At 40.5% G+C, this 18809-nt stretch overlaps 1 protein-coding gene across 1 annotated transcript in view; it reads right to left on the bottom strand.

The window, feature by feature from the left end:
- The window catches only part of LANCL3 (LanC like family member 3), a 92911-nt gene that overhangs the window by 11128 nt on the left and 62974 nt on the right, over window positions 1-18809 (bottom strand). Inside the window, exons 2-3 of the mRNA XM_019718415.2 lie at window positions 3196-3319; window positions 1059-1256 (exon numbers count right to left, since the gene is read on the bottom strand). Of these exons, the coding sequence (XP_019573974.1) occupies window positions 1059-1256; window positions 3196-3319 (322 nt within the window). The remainder of the gene's footprint in view (window positions 1-1058; window positions 1257-3195; window positions 3320-18809) is intronic.

Raw genomic sequence — 18809 nt, 5'->3', positions numbered from 1 at the left:
ATAGATGATGTAATACAGAATTGTACATCTGAAATCTATGTAACTTTACTAACAATTGTCACCCCAATAAACTTTAATTAAAACAAACAAAAACAAATCCAGTCCTAATCCAAAAATGTGCTATTTGGTATTTTAAATCTCTCCCTGGCCATTCAACCAAAAGTAATGGATTTATTAGAATTAAACTTCTTTCAAATTGCCCCTTCTCCAAAGGCCTAATTAGCAGTGTAATGGGATTTAAAGAAAAAGGCAAAGATGGGGTCTGATAAGTTTCCAGGCTCAGTTCCAGAGAGTTCACTGCAGACAGCTTTTTATTTCTCTAGACTTTTTTATTAGGTGATGATTGAAAGCCTCATTTGAAAAAAAATTCTAGAATGGTGCCATCTCAAACTCTAATGCGCATACTAATCACTCAGGGATCTTGTTAAAACTGATTCTCCTTCATTGGGTCTGGGGTGGGGCCTGAGATTCTGGATTTCTAACCATCTCCCAGGCTGCCCATGCCAGTAGTCCAGGGACAACATTTTGAAATGCCCGACTTCAGATTTGCACTGTCCAGTGTAGCTACTGAGCAGTTGCAATGTGGCTACTCTGAATTGAGATGTAATTTAAGTACAAAATATACAGTGGATTTCAAAGATTTAATATGTCAAAAAGTGAAATACTTCGATTTTTAAATTGGTTACATGTTGAAATAATACTTTGGGTATATTGGGTTATGTAATATATAGTATTAAAATTAATTTCACCTGTTTCTTTTTACATTTTTAATGGCTACTGAAATTTAATTTGATATGTGGCTCATTATATTTTATTGGACGGTGCTAGTTTAATTGATATACAAATAAATGTAGATCATATATTTTTAAAAACACAGGATCATTTCTGGAGATCCTTTATAGATCAAGAAAGATATTTTGGCTTTGAAAAGTTTCACCTTGACCTTTTTATCTCATGTAGTAATGATGTAGAGGAGAACTACCCTCACTTCTCAAAAAAGGTATCTCTGGCTAAGCCCGATGAAAGGCAGTGTTTTCAGATAATAGTGAGTGTGAGACCTGGGGCGCCGTGGCACCAGTGTACCAGCTCGTTCTCTCTCTCGATGGCCTCGCCGAGCTCAGGTGGCCAGTTGCAGTTCTGCTCCTGCTCCATAAGGAAGTCCACACTCTGCCATACCAGTTCCTGATCTGAGGGCTTGAGGTGCTCATGGTAAGAAAGAAGCATCTGGAGAATGGACGACAGGCCATGAGCTGCTCCTATATTGGCAAACAAAGCATAATTAATTTACATAATTGAGAGGTGAGCCGGTTTAATTTAGTGAAAAGACAGTCACAGTATAAATAAAAAGAAAGGCAATAATACTTGAAAGCACACATAGTGACATAATCATTGAGTTGCCTAAGAACGAGGCTTCTGGGGAACATAGGTTAGAGCAGGAGTTGACAAACCACAGCCTGTAGGCCAAATCTGGCTCACAACTTCTTTTTGTAAATAATGTGTTTTATTGAAACACAGCCACACTCATTCATGTATTGTCTATGGCTGCTTTTGTACTACAACAGCAGAGTTGTATTTGTGAGATATCATATGGCCCACAAAGCCAAAAGTATGTATTATCTATATCTTTATAAAAAAAGTTGAGTAACCAACCCGTTTTAGAGAAAAGACTTTTTTAAAACTTTGTAATGAACATATCTATAGCTTTTATGAAAGTGCTTCTAAAGTGCTTGAAATAATTTGTTCTTGGTATCCTAAACATTCATTCATTCATTCGACACATAAGAATTAAGTACCTACTATGTGCCAGATACTATTCTAGGTGCTGAAAATAGATCAGTGAACAAAACAGACTAAATCCCTTCTTTATTGATTGAAGCAGAGAGTTGCGGAATAAACACCCCAGCTTTCTTACCCCTTGGGTGGGACAATTCTGAGGCATGTTCTATACAGTCTCCAAGTGTCCCCTGTGGAACTGAGCCTCAGTTATCCACAATTGCTCATTACCACATGCTCTATTAATTTCTTTGTCTACCCTGTCCGATTTCCTTACTCTTCTATCAACACTTTGTGAGATCACCTCCCAAATAAACCATTTACACCCAAATCCTTGTCTCAAGGTCTGATTCTAGGGAAATTTAGAGCAGGAACTTAAAGGTTCTTTGAGAAAACTCTCAGAGAACTGCTAGTCTATAAGCTCATTGTTCATCAGCCATCCATTCATTCACTTGGGCACTTGGGCTCATTATGTGCAGGGTCTTGGTAAAGGTCCAGGGATCACAAAGATAAATGAGAGAAAGTCTTTATCCTGAAGGTGCACAGAACCTGCTAAGGCAGTTGGACAGGTAAGCCACTAATTACAGTGCGATGTGATAAGGGCTCCAATAGGCAGGGTGATATGACACGACCCAATTGTGCTTCAGGGCAAAACCTGAACCGTGTAAATGTTTCTCCCGAGAGGGTTCAGTAAACCTATTTTCCAAAAACACACAGTTTCTCAATAGAGCTAATGATGTTTGAGCAGAGCCTTGAAGTCTGGGTGTAAGTATTGCAGATAGATGAAGGGGTTGGGGAAAGCCAAGCATTCTAGGCAAAAGGAACAGGCACAAGAGTTACACAGATATGAGAACACTTTGCTTGCAGAAGACTATGCTGGACAGAACCAGCAAGGGGAGATATAAAGCTTGAGTTTGGAGAAGCAGGCAGTGATCTACAAAAGGCCTTGCAAGTCATGCTCGGGGTAAGGGTTCAAAAGAGAAGCAACTAATTTTCACTTTACAAGCCTCATAGCTCAAAAGTCGCGATTGTTAGTCAGTAATCTATTATTCATCCACTAATATTAAAAACTTGAAAATGTTAGAGGAACTGAATCCTGTTTCCCTGTATAGAGGCAGTATTTGCAATAAGCCTGTGAACTGCTCACAAACTCAGCAAAATTAGGCCAATGAACTCACAATCTAGAATAAAATCTTTATTTTAGTCTTCAGTGAAATTATTGTTAAAATGGCTATACTTGTCAGGCAGACTGTGAAAACAAATATTAAACTGTGACTTGTAATATCTATCAACAGTTGCTTTTTAATGGCATTTCAAAGTATTTCTAGTTAAATGAATAGTGATGACCTATGCAAAAACAAAATCTTCCCATCTTTAGTCAATGCTGATATTAGAGACTCCTTCACCAATGCCTTCACTCACCCAAGTATTCGGTTCCATAGTAAGAATACATCAGGGGAAATGGTTTCCTCTTTTTCATGGCATACTGCTTCCCAGAATCCAGAATCGCCTGGCAAATTGATTTGATCTGTGCTGGGGTCAGCACCTGAGGAAGGAAGTCAAGAGACAGAAGTCAAATCAGGATCTTTTTTCCTCAGAAAATGTGTTTTCTTGCTTAAAACGTCCATCAGCATATACCCCAAATCCTTTTCTTATGTGTAAGTAAGCTCAACCAACCATACCTAGCTTTTAACCTCTGATTCTCTCCTTGTTGTCATTTATCAGCCCCTTTCAGAAAATTTGCTGCTTTGACGGGAAATACACACCTTTACTGCTATAGGCTTTTATAATATGCAAAGACCGTCTTACAGTTGTTATATCATTAATCTTTGTCACAGGAACAAGAGATTGCTCAGAAAAGAAGACGGGTTCGAACCCATGATGTTTAACAAAGGTGTTATTCCTGGTGTACGGTGCAGATCTGCCCCAGACAATGGGCCTTCAGTTTGTGTCACTAAACAGTGCTTAGAGAGCCACAATTCTATGACAAGCTACTGCTACATGACAGATTCACTTTTCCTGAATGAAACCAAAGTCCAAAATGTACCAAGGCAAAATTACTTCTAATTTCAAAATGACTCTGAATAGAGAAAGGCTAAACTACAATGATTTGCAGTTGTCAATACTTTATTCAGTCCACCAACAGTCATTTTCAGGATAATAGAGATAAAAATGTTCTCAAGCCTACAAAGCATCATTGAGTTTATTACAATTCTGCTCAGGTTTCAGATTCTTTCTTCCTCCCACTCTACCTCTGGGCAGATTAGATGCTCCCTTTGGCACACTCTTGTATGAGGTGAGACAATTAAGTTTGTGAACTCATCCTAGAAAAAGTGCTACATACCTCATTGCTTAATATCACTACGGTCACCTGTTAAGTACTCCCCTTGGGAAGCTGTGCACCAACGCCAGTCCACTCTTCAAAGCAGTTTTGGAACTCTTTTTCTGGAATGGCCATCAGACCTGTCATTGTATTACCCTTGATGTCCTGAATGTCATCCAAATGTCTTCCTTTCAATATTTCCTTTATCTTCGGGTAAAGAAAGAAGTCACTGGGGGCCAGGTCATGTGAATAGGGAGGGTGTTCCAATCCAGTTATTTGTTAACACGTTGTGTACGGATCACGAGAATCTTCACGAGGGATTTAAACCCCGCCGTACGCAATGTGTTAACTAGTTAAAAACTCCCTCACAGACAGTGCCGTGTGAGCTGGTGCATTGCCGTGATGCAAGAGCCATGAATTGTTGGCGAAAAGTTCATGTTGTCTAACTTTTTCACGCAGCCTTTTCAGCACTTCCAAATAGTAAATTTGGTTAACTGTCCAGTTGGTATAAATTCATAATGAATAATCCCTCTGATATCAAAAAAAGGTTAGCAACATCGTTGCAACAAGTTCGCGAACTTAATTGGAGACCTCAGATCACCATGACTCCTTGGTGTAGCACTTATCAACCTAGTGTGTTACGTCTCTCTCTACTAGACGATCAGTTATTTGAGGGCAAAGACTATGGCATCTCATCATTTTGGTATCCTTGGTTCCTAGCACAGAACCTGAGAGGTCCTTTGGTAACAGATAAGTGAGTAAATAAGTGCCAGGTTTACCAGCATGAAAAACAGAGCCCTCCCTCCTGTCTTTCCTTCATTCCCTCTCTAACCTCAATCCCTCCATCTTTCTTTCCTTTCCTTCCACAATTGTCTCTTAAGCCCCTACTATCTGCCAGGGAAGCCTGTTCTAGATGCTGGAGATACGACAGTGAGGAAGATAGACAAGACCTCTGTTCCCATGAAGTCAATTTTCCAGAAAGGCTGACCTGCACAAGAAAAGTACTTGTCAGAGTAAACACACACACACACAGACACACACACACACACTCACACACACACACACACACACACGCACGCCACCTATAGTTCAGCCCTAGCCTGACTGAATGAATCTGGGATCAAGGGAAAAAGTCCATTGGATTTTGGCCTCTCTCCTAACACACGAAATTTTCCTACCTGATACCTGCCCTTAGATTCACCAATTCCTTTTGAAATAAAGTACTAATGACTCCTTAACTCATAACTTGCTCCTTTGATTTACCCAACATTAGAAGGGTAAAATATAATCCAGGTTTTGGCCTCCTCAAATCTGGCATCTAATTTGGAAAAATAATTACATAAAGAAGAAGCTGTTCATTAATTAATTCTGCCAATTAACATTTAGTGAGCCTTGTACTAGGTACCATAGGGGGGATTCTAGAAAGCATGGGACACATTTTTTTTTTCCTACAGGGAACTTTCTATCCAACACTGGAGATGAGACATAGACAAAAGTCTACAATAGAGCAATTAAAGTTCATGAGCCTCAGGGAAAGAAACAGTAAGGCAGAGTATGGCACACAGGCAATGAAGCACTGCTCAGCTTCACTAAGACTTTACTATGTCCTCGGTTTCCATGTGGTTGTTCAGAAACAACTGACTTCAATTTTCCTTTTATTAGCTACCCATTTTGTCTCTCGGGTTTACTCCTTGTTTCTGCCTAAAATTCGGAAACACCCTACCTTCCCATGCATTCCCACAATCATCTCAGGACTCAGCTTTGGGTCTTTCCTTAGCCGAACAGCAAATTTCTCCTAAATGATTTCTGCTCTGCATCTATTCAAATTACTACCAAAACTTTCATTTGCTGTTAAAAACGTCTTACTCTGTGTGTCTTCATCAGTACCGACTGGGCTTACATTTAGTCTTACTCTACTTAATATGCGGCATCATCAGCCTCATATTAATCCCCCTGTCCTGGTTCACTCTCGGAAAGCTGCTAAGACCCTTGAAGGGCATGAACGTAATAGGACTCTAACCTGGTCCCACTCCCTATTTTCCCAGTAATATATCTGGCTCTTTGAACTTGGGTCCTGTCTGCCGATACTGGTACTGAATCCATGTGAAAGAGGCAGTTTTCATGACAGGAAAAGGTCACTGCATTTTCGGGGTATATACTCATTTGAATTACTCAAAATCTCCCTATTTGACTCCTGCGCCAATAATTGAAAATCAGCTTATTCTTTCCTCAGTTGAACATTTATTCATATACCCCGACCCGTGTGTGTGTGTGTGTGTGTGTGTGTGCGCGCGCACGCACATGTGTGTGTACTCTCCTGCTTAGTTTTAACCCAGATTTTTAAAAAATCAACTTAGGTTATATGTGGTGCATTCTCCCATTCTTTCCATACCTAATCCACAGCTCAGACTAGAGAATGACTTTATAAAATATTTCAAAACCTCCCCAGTCACGCACCATGTCTGGGTGGTTTCCTCTTATCTCTCAGAAACACTATGAAAAACAAAGAGAAACTGTGCTTGTTTGGCTGGATAAAGACCGGTCATGCATGCAGTTCTTTATCTTTGGGAACAGACAAAACCTACCCTTGGGTTTACTGATCAGTAAATAAAAAGTGAAAACAGTGCTCATTAAAAGTATGTGAAGGGGAACACTGAGGAAAAGGGCGCTCTTTTTCCCCTCTACACAAACAGTACAGAACGAAGAAAGGAGAGGAGTTGTAAGGGGAGGGGCCTGTTCTTGTTCTCTCATTTGCCTGCTTTCTCAGCATTCCCCGCTCCCAGCACATAGGAACACGCGCATGAACACGTATACTACCTCCAAGAAGATGACCTCCAAGCTTCTGAAACACTCTGAGGCCCTGGGAATGAGGAAATGGTATTGCCAGTGGGAAAAAGTAACTGTGATGGCAGGGAGGGGCACCCAGCCCATTAAGCCTTTATCAAAACAACCCCAAATTCCCTCTCCTGTATTTGGAGCATATAAGACATATGCACATGGTGGTATCTTGGTGGATTTAGTTCTCTTTTTTTTAAAATTAAAGTTTATTGAGGTGACAATTGTTATATCATCTATAAATCCCATTGTGTGTTCACCACCCAGAGTCAGTGCTCCTTCCATCACCATATATTTGATCCCCTTTACCCTCATCTCCCACCCCCCACCCCACTTACCCTCTGGTAACCACTAAACTATTGTCTGTGTCTATGAGTTTCTGTTTCTCATTTGTTTGTCTTGTTCTTTTGTTGTTTTTGGTTTATATACCACATATCAGTGAAATCACATGGTTCTCTGCTTTTTCTGTCTAACTTATTTCGCTTAGCATTATACTCTCAAGATCCATCCATGTTGTCATAAATGTTCCTATATCATCTTTTCTTACCGCCGAATAGTATTCCATTGTGTATATATACCACAACTTCTTTATCCATTCATCTATCAAAGGACATTTTGGTTGTTTCCATGTCTTGGCCACCGTAAACAAAGCTGCAATGAACATTGGAGCACACGTGTCTTTATGTGTAAATGTTTTCAGATTTTTTGGGTAGGTACCCAGGAGAGGGATTGCTGGGTCATATGGTAATTCTATTCGTAATTTTTTGAGGAACCTCCACACTGCCTTCCATAGCGGCTGCACCAGTCTGCATTCCCACCAACAGTGCGTGAGGGTTCCTTTTTCTCCACAGTCTCTCCAACACTTATTACTATGTGTCTTGTTGATGATAGCCATTCTGACTGGGGTGAGGTGATATCTCATTGCGGCTTTTATATGCATTTCTCTGATGATTAGTGATGTTGAACATTTTTTCAGATGTCTATTTGCCATTTGTATGTCTTCTTTGGAGAAATGTCTCTTCAGGTCCTCTGCCCATTTTTCAATTGGGTTGTTTGCTTTTTTGTTGTTGAGTTGCATGAGTTCCTTGTATATTTTGGATATTAGCCCCTTATTGGAGGCACTGTTTGCAAAAATCTTCTCCCATTCAGTTGGTTGCCTCTTTATTTTGTCGATGGTTCCTTTTGCTGTGCAGAAGCTTTTAAGTTTCATATAGTCCCACTCATTTATTTTAGCTTCTACTTCCCTTGCCTTTGGAGTCAAATTCATAAAATGCTCTTTGAACCCAAGGTCCATAAGTTTAGTACCTATGTTTTCTTCTATGCAGTTGATTGTTTCAGGTCTTATGCTTAAGTCTTTGATCCATTTTGAATTAATTTTGGTACATGGTTGAGGATTCTTTCTTTGTCGTTGATTTTTGACAGTTTCAATACAATGTGCCTTGGAGAAGGCCTGTTGGGGTTGAGGTAATTAGGTGTTCTATTTGCTTCTTGGATTCGAAGATCTAGTTCTTTCCACAAGTTTGGGAAGTCCTCATTGACTATTTGTTTGAATATACTCTCTGTTCCCTTCTCTCTTTCTTCTCCTTCTGGTAAGCCATTATTCTTATATTGCTCTTTCTGATGGAGTCAGAAAGTTCCTGTAGAGTTCTTTCATTTCTTTTAAGTCTCTCGTCTCTTTCTTCTTCCATCCGTGTCATTTCCAGGTTTCTATCTTCGATGTCACTGATTCTTTCCTCTGCCTGGTCAACTCTACTACCTAAGCTGGTTATTTCATTCTTAATTTCTTCTATTGAGTTCCTAATCTCCAGAAATTCTATTTGGTTCTTTTTTAAAATTTCAATCTCTTTGGTAAAATGTTCATGTTGTTTTTTTATTGTGTTTCTGAGTTCATTAAACTGCCTTTCTGTGTTTTCTTGCATCTCTTTGAGTTTTTGCAGAACTGCAATCTTGAATTCTCTGTCATTTAAGTCACGTATTTCCATATCTTTAAGATCATTTTCTGGAGACTTTTCACTTTCTTTCTGAGCTGTCTTGTTGCCTTGATTATTCATGGCAATTAATGATTTATTATTTCTCTTTGTAGACAGCTACAGGAGTGGGTTCTGCAACAGGTTGATAGGAAGAGGTTTTTCTTTTGTTTTCCAGCACGTGTTTGTAGAATGTTTTATTTTCTCTCCGACTGCAGCCTTTTTTTCTCTCTCACACGGTAGTGCTATGTTTTCTCTGCACTATTCCAGCTTCTCACACAATGGGGCGATTCCCTGGAAGGCGGGCTTCTCCTGTGTTAACAGTTCGCCTGGGTCATAGGGCACCGCGTCGTGTGGGTATGCAGAGAGCTTTTGAAGTTCCAACGCTCTTCCTGCACCAGATTCAGAGCCCGTGTGTTTCAGCAGTTCTGTTTACTCCTGTCTGCTGTGCAGGGAGTCCTTTGTGGAGTTACAGTTTTTCAATTTGTTGTAAATTCCAGGGGAGATTTCCAGAGGCTCACCTCACACCGCCACTTTGATCAATTTAGGTCTTTAAAAATGTTTTTACACTGAATTAAAATAAATTAAGATATCTTAAAAATATCTTTTTTTAAAATACAAGTCTGGTGGTTTGGTTTAAAGAGTTTCATTAGTTTAATCGATTCCCTTCACTGATCCTCAAACAGAGGAGTTTGCTGTGAAATTTTCCTGTTGGGCTGGGCTCTGAATAGGAAGAGATGAGACAGCAATGAACCTCATGCTATGCTTCTTGGCCCTAACTGAAGGTTGTGCTGTGACTGAAACACCGCCATGCTGAGGAAAGATGACCTTTGTTGTTAAGGAAATGAATGAAATGCACCAACCACAGACCCTTTACCAGGGCAAGTGTCCTTTCCACAGGCAGTCTGAAGTGGCAGTCTTTGCTACTATATATCAACCACTGCCAACATCACCAAGCAATAGTCCAAAATGCCCTGAATATATGACTGCCCATCTACATGAAATGTAAAAACTCACTCCAACAGCATGCGAAACACATACTTAACAGAGTAAGAATCTGATATTAACTAAGGTGTTTTCCTCCAGCAATGTATTTCACCCCAATCTTTTGTCCCCTCATTCTGGTGGTAGCAAAGGCTTCTGCTCAGAGAAAGAAACAAGCCATTTGACTACCAATGAACATCAAAATGACTTTTATTACCCATGGACAACAGCTTTGAGGAAAATACCATAAATAACAGACTTGAAGAGTACGTAGAATCAGGAGGGAGCTGAAAGCTGTTCAAGGTGGGAAGAGATGACATGGAAAAGAAACCAGGAAGTTGAAAGTCTGGGTGGAGTTCCTGCTACATCCTGTTGTGCCAAGCCTTAGAAGAGATCCTATAACTCCCAGATAGGTTTGAGGGTCGATAGGTAGTTAGGATGTATGCCCCCACTCTGCCTGGAATTTGGGGAGATGGTAGCCTCAAAGATGTGTGTCCTGCCTCAGGGTATGGGGCCAGTAAAAGAGATACTACCAGATGGCACAATCCATGAGACAGCCAGAGACAATCCTGAGTTTCCTGTGGGCACCATGGTAGACCAGAAAAACATCTTATCCCCAAAAGTAAATTTATTTTTCAAAATTCCCAGTCAAAATAATTTCAAATTAAATAGTTGGGGACTTATTTTGCTTAGCATAATAATTTCAAGATCCACTCATGTTGTCGCAAATGGCATTACTTCATCTTTTCTTATGGCAGAGTAGTATTCCATTGTGTATATATACTACAACTTCTTTATCCTTTTATCTACTGAAGGACACTTTGGTTGTTTCCATGTCTTGGCCACTATAAATAAAGCTGCAATGAACATCGGAGCACATATATCTTTATGGATAAATGTTTTCAGATTTTTGGGGTAGATACCCAGGAGAGGGATTGCTGGGTCATATGGCAATTCTATTTGTAATTTTTTGAGGAACCTCCACACTGCCTTCCATAACGGCTGCACCAGTCTGCATTTCCACCAACAGTGTATAAGGGTTCCTTTTTCTCCACAGCCTCTCCAGCACTTGTTACTATTTGTCTTGTTGATGATAGGCATTCTGACTGGGGTGAGGTGATATCTCATTGTGGTTTTTATTTACATTTCTCTTTTATGAGAGATCATATCAAGTCAAAAATGTAAACACAAAATCTCTGAGACCAAGAAGGGCAGGTTCTCATGGTAACCCAAGCCTGGGTTCAATATTTGAAATTAATGTACTGGAAGTTTCAGTGAGGGTCAGAGTGAAGAACCCAAGGCTCAATTTCAGTCTAGCAGACTCTGCAGAGATGAAACACGTGGACACCAGTGACATCGATATGCTCGGCTTGGTTTCAGGGAGATAGACTTCTCCATTTGTTAAGGACTTGATTTTTATTCTTCCCTTAAATGAAACTTTTTTTCTTTTAAAAAAAAGTTAGGGAAACTTTTTGTACAAAGTCAATATTCACAATTGATTAGATTTTTACTTTTGATGTGTCTTTGGGGTTGTGGTTCGCCTGGAACCCACTAGGTTACAGGGAAGAGTCAGGCCTTTAGAAAATCTCCAAGCGGTTCGAGAGTTACTTCAGGTGTGGAGATGACAAAAAGTCAGGGGATTTGCTTTGAGGCAGAAGTTTCAAGAGACAAGGTAGGGCTAAGGGAAAGCTTTCAAGCAGGAAACAGATCTTGATGAATCTAACAATTCATATTATATGCAAAGCCTGTGCTAGGCACTTTTGAGGGAAGATATAATCTTAATAATTAGACTAAGCTAACATCTGAACCATTTAAACAATGAAACATTCAACATTTGTTTAAATTCTAAAAGTCAAGACATACAGGTATAAGGTGGAGGGAGTAAATATTGGGGGCTTCACAGAGGGAGAGGGTATGAGCTATGCTTTGAAGGACAAGTAGGAAGTAGATAAATGAAAGTAGGGGGGAGAGAGGGCATTTTAAGCTATAGGGGGAAACCCTGTTTATTGGGCAATGCTTCTCAAATTGCAATGTGCACAGAAATCACCTGGTTAAAATGCAGATTCTGATTCAGTAGGTCCTGACTGGGGCCAGGATTCTACAGTTCTAACAAGCTCCCAGGTACGTAATGCTGTTGCTGCTGGTCCATGGAAAACACTTGAAGTAGAAAGGGATTATGGGAACAGAGAGGCTGGTTCCCACAGCAGAGAATTTCTCTTGGGAAGGGTGAGAAATTAGACTGTAAGAACTACAGGACATTCCCAAAGACATTCAAGGAAGCAAGAGGGCGCACCAGGCAAGAACACTGCACACCGTAATTTCAATGATCAGCTTACCCAGGAAAAAAGCAGCGGCAGCAATGGGAAATTCTCTTCCAATATGCTACATGTAGGAAAAATGTGTCCAAAGTTGCAAACCCCAGTGGGGCGCTCTCTTAGCCAATGTGGGCAGGTTTGTTGTTTTCTTAATTAGTCTCCAAATGGGGCACGTGTGCTGGTGCAGAGTGAGCAGGTCCCTTCCATCTGGCTTTCCTGATGCTCCCTGACCATGATTATGCTGGGCAATGAAGAATGGGAGTTGGGTTGCTCCAGTAATGAGTATCTTCCAGTCATTAAAAGGATTCAGCAGGGAATTTCAGTTGTAAACATTTGGTTCCAGATACCATTTCAGAGCTGGTTCTTTTCCTTTCTCATGTCAAGAAACACAAGCCAAGAAAACACTGGAAACCAGCAAAGTAAAACAGGTTTTACCCCATTCCTGTAGGCTGACTGCTGGCTTTAAAGATTTATTACAAGTACCTGGTAACCCAGTCTGCACCGGGTGTCACTAGGTGATTTCAAGTTTCCTGCAAGAGACTAACTGTCTCAGAGCCTGAGCTTCTTTATCCTAAGATGATGGTGAGACTCTTATGAAAAAGCAGTTCCCAGTATTTGGCTGCACACTGCAGTCACGTGGGGAGCTTTTACAAATCCTGATGTCCTGACCACACCCCAAAACAATTTCATTAAGACTCCGGGTGTGGGACCCAAGGCATCAGGATATTTTAAAGCTCCCCAGGAGATTCCGAAGTGCGGTTAAGTTTGAGAATCACGGCTATGAAATACTGAATGAATGTAAAAATAGTTTTTCAAAACAAAGAAGAATGTCATGGTGATGATGACTATAATGATGAAGACAGCTAAAGAAAAGACAAGCAAAAGACCTCCCTCCCAAGCCAAAGGCACTCGCAGGTACATAGAAACATCTTTGGTCTGAGTCATGGAAGCATGGAAGGGAGAAACCCTATGTGCACATGAATAGACATGCTGGGTCAGGCCAGAGGGCCACTGAACCTCAGCCAGTGTTTCTCACACGGACACTGATGCACATTTGTGGGAGAGGAACAGAACACATCAGCCGGTGCACTGGACTAGGATTCGGGAGATCTGGGCTTGAGATCCAACTTTGCCACAGTAACTATGGCTAAGTCATCAGAGCTCAGTTTCCTCATCTGTAATATAAAAGGACGGGACTAGATTTTGTGCACTAAGTCTGTGCGTCTTCGATTTTAGTGTACATACAAATCATCTAGCGAGCTACGGTGTTTCCCCGAAAATAAGACCTAGCTGTACCATTAGATCTAATGCATCTTTTGGAGCAAAAATTGTTATAAGACCCGGTCTTATTTTACTATAATATAAGACTGGGTCTTATATTCTATAATATAATAATATAAAATATATCATATAATACCAGGTCTTCTATTAATTTTTGCTCCAAAAGATGCACTAGAGCTGATGATCCAGCTAGGTCTTATTTTGGGGGAAACACAGTAGCTAAAACATAGCTTCCCAGGCCTCACCCTGAGAGATTCTGACTCAGTACCGTGTTTCCCCGAAAATAAGCCCTAGCATGATTTTTCAGGATGACATCCTTTGAACATAATCCCTAATGCGTTTCTTGGAGTCAGAATTAATGTAAGACCCAGTCTTATTTTCAGGTAAACACGGTAGCTGTGGAATGGGGCCACATGTGCTGGGCTGGGAAGCACACACTGAGCAGCACTAGGTGACCTCTAAGGTTCTTCTAGGCTCCAAACCCTCCAGTTCTCTAAGGTATTGGAGGAAATCTGGCTCTTGAACCAAAAAAGGAACAGCACGGTGATCAAAAACATGGGCTTTGGGGTCAGATAGACCAGAGTGCCAAACTTAGCTTCATCACTTCCTGGCAGTGCGGATTTAGGCAAGTTACTTAATACTTTCTAAACCTCAGTTTACTCATGTGTAAAAAGCAGCAACAATGAGACCTAGCTACCTCACTGGATTACTATGCGGATTCCATATAAAGCACTTAGTACTGGTCCTGCCATAAGGCACACACACGACGCATGGAGCTGTAGTTAAAACAGACATCCAAAGTCCAGTAGTGATTCAGCTCCCAAGATTCAGCACCATAGGTCATGGAACTCTGCGCTCAGGGTATCACCCATAAAATAACCCTGGGAGATGGATTGCTCACCTCCCACCCCACCTTCCACTCAAGGACCAGCTTGTGTCAGCTTGCATTCCTAAGTTGTTGTCACTTGTAATTCATAAACTAGTCAAGTATGGCCCTTCATGTCTGTGTATTTACTTTTTTTTTCTCATCACCACACTTTGAGCCTTTCACTATCCCAGTTTCCCCAAACCACTTTTTTTTTTTTTTGCTATTTCGAAATATTTGTCAGGTTTATCTGGTTTCTAGACAAGTCTCTGTCACCAACTATGTATATTTAGCCCAACCATGTAACCTCTCTTGACCTCAGTTTCCTCATCTGAAAAAGCCAGGACTAAAGCTGCGGCAGTCTTTAATGTGCCTTTCGGCAATACTATTTTGTTATTTGTGATTCAACACGTTATGACAACTATTTACAAATCTACATATACTTATTTGGCCTCTAATTCTGGGATATGGATGTGATAGTATGTTTCAGTGGATTCCTTTCGTACAGGCTAGGGACAAAGTCCTCTCTGCAATGAGATGATAGCACATGTTTAACTTGGCCTCTATTCTAGGCGTTTTAGTCAAGCAAGATGCATATTATCTTATGCACTTTCTTCCTAGTAGAAAGCTTAAGGAATTAGAAAATGTTTTAGCCTCTTAGCATTGGTTACTTGACTATCTGGAGTCTTTGGGCTCCCGATGTCCCCAAAGTAAATGACTATTATTAAGGCTGGATGCAGAATTGAACATTTCACATCCAACCCTCCTCTAATGCACTGTTGAATGAATGTCATTGCAGTGTCCTTAAACTGTGGTTCAACAGACATTTTTCAAGTTCTTGCTGGGTGCATGGCACTGTGCTAGAGTACAGAAATTCTAGAGATTAGTCGTTACATATAATCAGGTAGAGAGTAAATGCCTTTCTTATTTGGAAAGACCAATTCCAATTATATATCTGTGGTTTACAATATTAATTAGCTTCTCAACAAGCATTCTCTCCTTATTCCTTGCTAACTAGATCTCAGTTTTATCAGGGTGACAATTGTGTTTAGCTCTAGGTGATAAACAGTGAATACCCTCTGCCAGTCTTGTCAATCCGATTGTCCCTTGCCAGGTACTCAGTTCTCAGCCTTCTTTGAAGCTAAGGTTGGCTAGGTGGCCTCATTTTGATCAACGGGGAAATCTGCTGTAGCAGGAGCTTCTTGGACAGGTTTTTACTTCATGGTAAATGAAAATAAAATGGACGAACTTGGCTGTTATCTGCCTTTCCTCTTTTTGGTGTCTTGAATGCTTATGTGAGGCCTGGAGCTATAGCAGCCATTTTGCATCCTGAAGCAATGAGCATGTGGGTGAAAGACCAACATTCAAAGGATGATGAAGGAGAAAGGAAGATCCTGGGGTTTGTGGACATCACTGAGCATCTGTACCACAACCAGGACCACCTATCACCAGACTCTCGTTATTAGAGAAAAATCATTCCCTTTCTTACAGTCACTGTTGATGGGATCACTTACAGTCAAACTCACATCAACTGGGCAACCATAAAGTATCAACCCAACAGCACTGCTAGCATTCATTTCCCTGTAAAGCGATTTTTGCCCATGTGTACCTCTGTTTCCACAGAAACCTCTAGCTCCAGAGGTCTTTGAAGTGAGGCTGATTGTCTGAGTAGACAAATTCAAATGCACATTCCACTTCTGGCTGCACTCACAAAGTTGTGATTGATTTTTCTTGGTAAGTGCTATATCCTAGAGCCCAGAGACAAAGCCTGAGAAATATACTATCACTTTGCTGCCATTGCCCTGGGTGGCCTCCCTACTCCTTCCAGGTCAGGGACAATGGACACTCTGCAATTTGCCACCATGACAGTGGCTCCTCAAATTCTCAAAGTCTATTTTTTAAGACACAGAGAAAGAAGCCCATGGGCACCTCAGCAACAAGTGCTGGAAGCAAGTATCTTCTTTTCCAGGAACCGCTGTCACCCCAATTAAGTGACTGTATTACATACTACCTACCCTGTCATTTTAGAGAGCTATTCATGAAAATGGTCCTAGAAGAACAACATCTGAACAATTTGTGACATTTTAAGGTTCAGTAACTATTACATCTAGATACTTTAGACAGAACAAGTTCAAAGGGGTTTCTGTTGTTGTTGTTTTCGCCATGCTCTTTGACATGGGCCTGTGGGATTGATGGGTGCCCTGCAGGTCCTAAACAGGGGAGGCAACAGAGATTCTTCAAAACTGCTTTATCTTTTTTTTTTCAGTACCTCAAAACACATTTAAATAAATGTGTTTCTTGGGGCTAAGGAAAGCAGTGTGATACAGTAGAGATTTGGCCATGAATGGTATGTTCTCTGTGGGCAAAAGAAAACCTAAAGCTATTGGGGCAGGGGTGGGGTGGGGTGGGGCCACGGTTAGGAAATTTGGAAATTCTGGCTTTGTCATTACATGGCTCTGAGTAAATGATAACTTTTCTGGCTTCACTGTCTTCATCTGTAAAATTAGGTGGCCAACCACATAATTTCCCAGGACCTCTCTGATTCATGATTTACATGATTTATAAATATGTATCTAACTTTCCTCCCTCCCCTTGTGTTCACTTAGGTGTTGTAGGGAATCCTCTGTCTGATCATGTCCAATGCAGTTTTGATATGTTGACATTGTGCTTTCAGGTACTTTACAGGGAACAATGATTGTTTTCTGGTTTCTTCTCAGAAAGTTTTAGCCAGGGATCTTTAGGAGAACTAGATTATAAAATTCAGATAGAATCACTTTCTATATAAACAACACATCAAAAAAGGCGATTTGGGGTGACCTGGCCATGAAGGCATGCTAAAGGGGAGCTGCCCCCCTACCCCCAATTAGGGATCAGGCAACCATGATGAACAAGTATCACTGGCTGGTTTCATTTTTAATTTTCCACCTCAGGGAAGCAGAAGGAATGGAGAATCTCAGGAGGAGCCGGCACTGTGTCTGAAGTGGAGAGAAGAGTGAAGTAAATCAACACCTTTACTCTGTTAAAGACAAGAAGCTCTGCAAAGCCTCTTCCCAGGATTTGATCTTCCACAAGTTCCAAGTGGTTGTTGCTAAAGGAACGTAGCTGGGGAGGCTGAGAAAGGCTGGCGTGAGCGACTGGGATACATAACCAGTACTGGGCAAAGCAGGATTTATAACCTTATCAGTTAGTGACTAAGGTTCTTGTCTTATACAAGGTTTGTTCTGGAAATATTTATTGAGCCCTACTATGGCTCACTAGAACTTCCAAGAACAAAGGAGAGAAAAATCCCTACCATCGTGATTACATTCTAGTCTGAATAAATTCATATTGTGCTCTATGGTTTATTACCCCGAATGTGTCTTATTCATCCACTCTCCATAATTTGTTCTTATTTTAATGGGGCTATCTTCAAAAAGAAATCAGTATTAAGTAAATTGTGTGCCTTGTCTCATGTTTCCTGGGGAAAATTTAACAGGAGATGAAATCCACTCACAGGTCCCAATGTTCAACTGAGGGTAATCACCAGAATTGTAAGGATGGACACAGGAAAGAGTCAGCTGCCAGCTGCTCTAGCATATGATCACATGGGAAGATTTAAAAACAGAAGCCCCAGTCTAGACCAAGATTTTATGGTCGTAGGACCGTACACAGATTTAAAAAAAACCACAACAACAAACAACCTGCACACATGATGCTGAGACCCAGGCATTGCTTTACAGGGCTTTGCATGGCAAATCCAGCTCTATTTAGTATTGCAAATAGCACAGGTGGTTGGAACAAGGATCTCAGCTTAATCTTACGTGGTTCATGTACCTTTGCTGTATTTATTTCTGGTCATAGCTAGACTATTAATTATAAGCTTAATGCCAGGTACCCTCCCTATAAATTTGTTTCATTAGTTGTAACACAAACTACTACTAACCGTTTACCAATTTTTAAATAAACAAAAGATGCATCCCCATAATACTGATAGAGTAGCCCATGTTTAATATGTAAAAGGAGTAGGTACATTGCACACATAATTATGAAGTACTTACAAAATAAGGTCTCCCAATTACATTACACTATGAAGGAACACTCAAGAGAAAAATTTATCCAGGTGCATACCAGATACACATCTATTAGATACATATGTTTTTTTACAATTTCTATTAAATTTAGGGGAGTGTCATTGGTTAGTCAAATTATATGAGTTTCAAGTGTACAATTCTATAACTATGAAAGATGTATAATTTATACTTCCAGTACAGTACATCAGTGTCCAAGGGAAATAAGTATCTAGGTCAGATTGTATAAGAATGTCCCCAGCAGCTTTATTCATAAGAGTTTATTCATAAGAACTGCAAACACCCTAACTGTCCTTCTCAACAGGAGAATGCATGAATAAATTGTGGCATAGTCACCCAATGGAACACTACTCAACAATAACAAGGGAACTACTGATACATGCAACAACGTGGATGGAT

This window comes from Rhinolophus sinicus, chromosome X (genome assembly GCF_036562045.2).
Source record: "Rhinolophus sinicus isolate RSC01 chromosome X, ASM3656204v1, whole genome shotgun sequence".
In the NCBI taxonomy this organism is placed as follows: domain Eukaryota; kingdom Metazoa; phylum Chordata; class Mammalia; order Chiroptera; family Rhinolophidae; genus Rhinolophus; species Rhinolophus sinicus.
The sequence above is the reverse complement of the archived record's forward strand: the minus strand, read 5'-3'. Positions and strand labels throughout refer to the sequence as shown.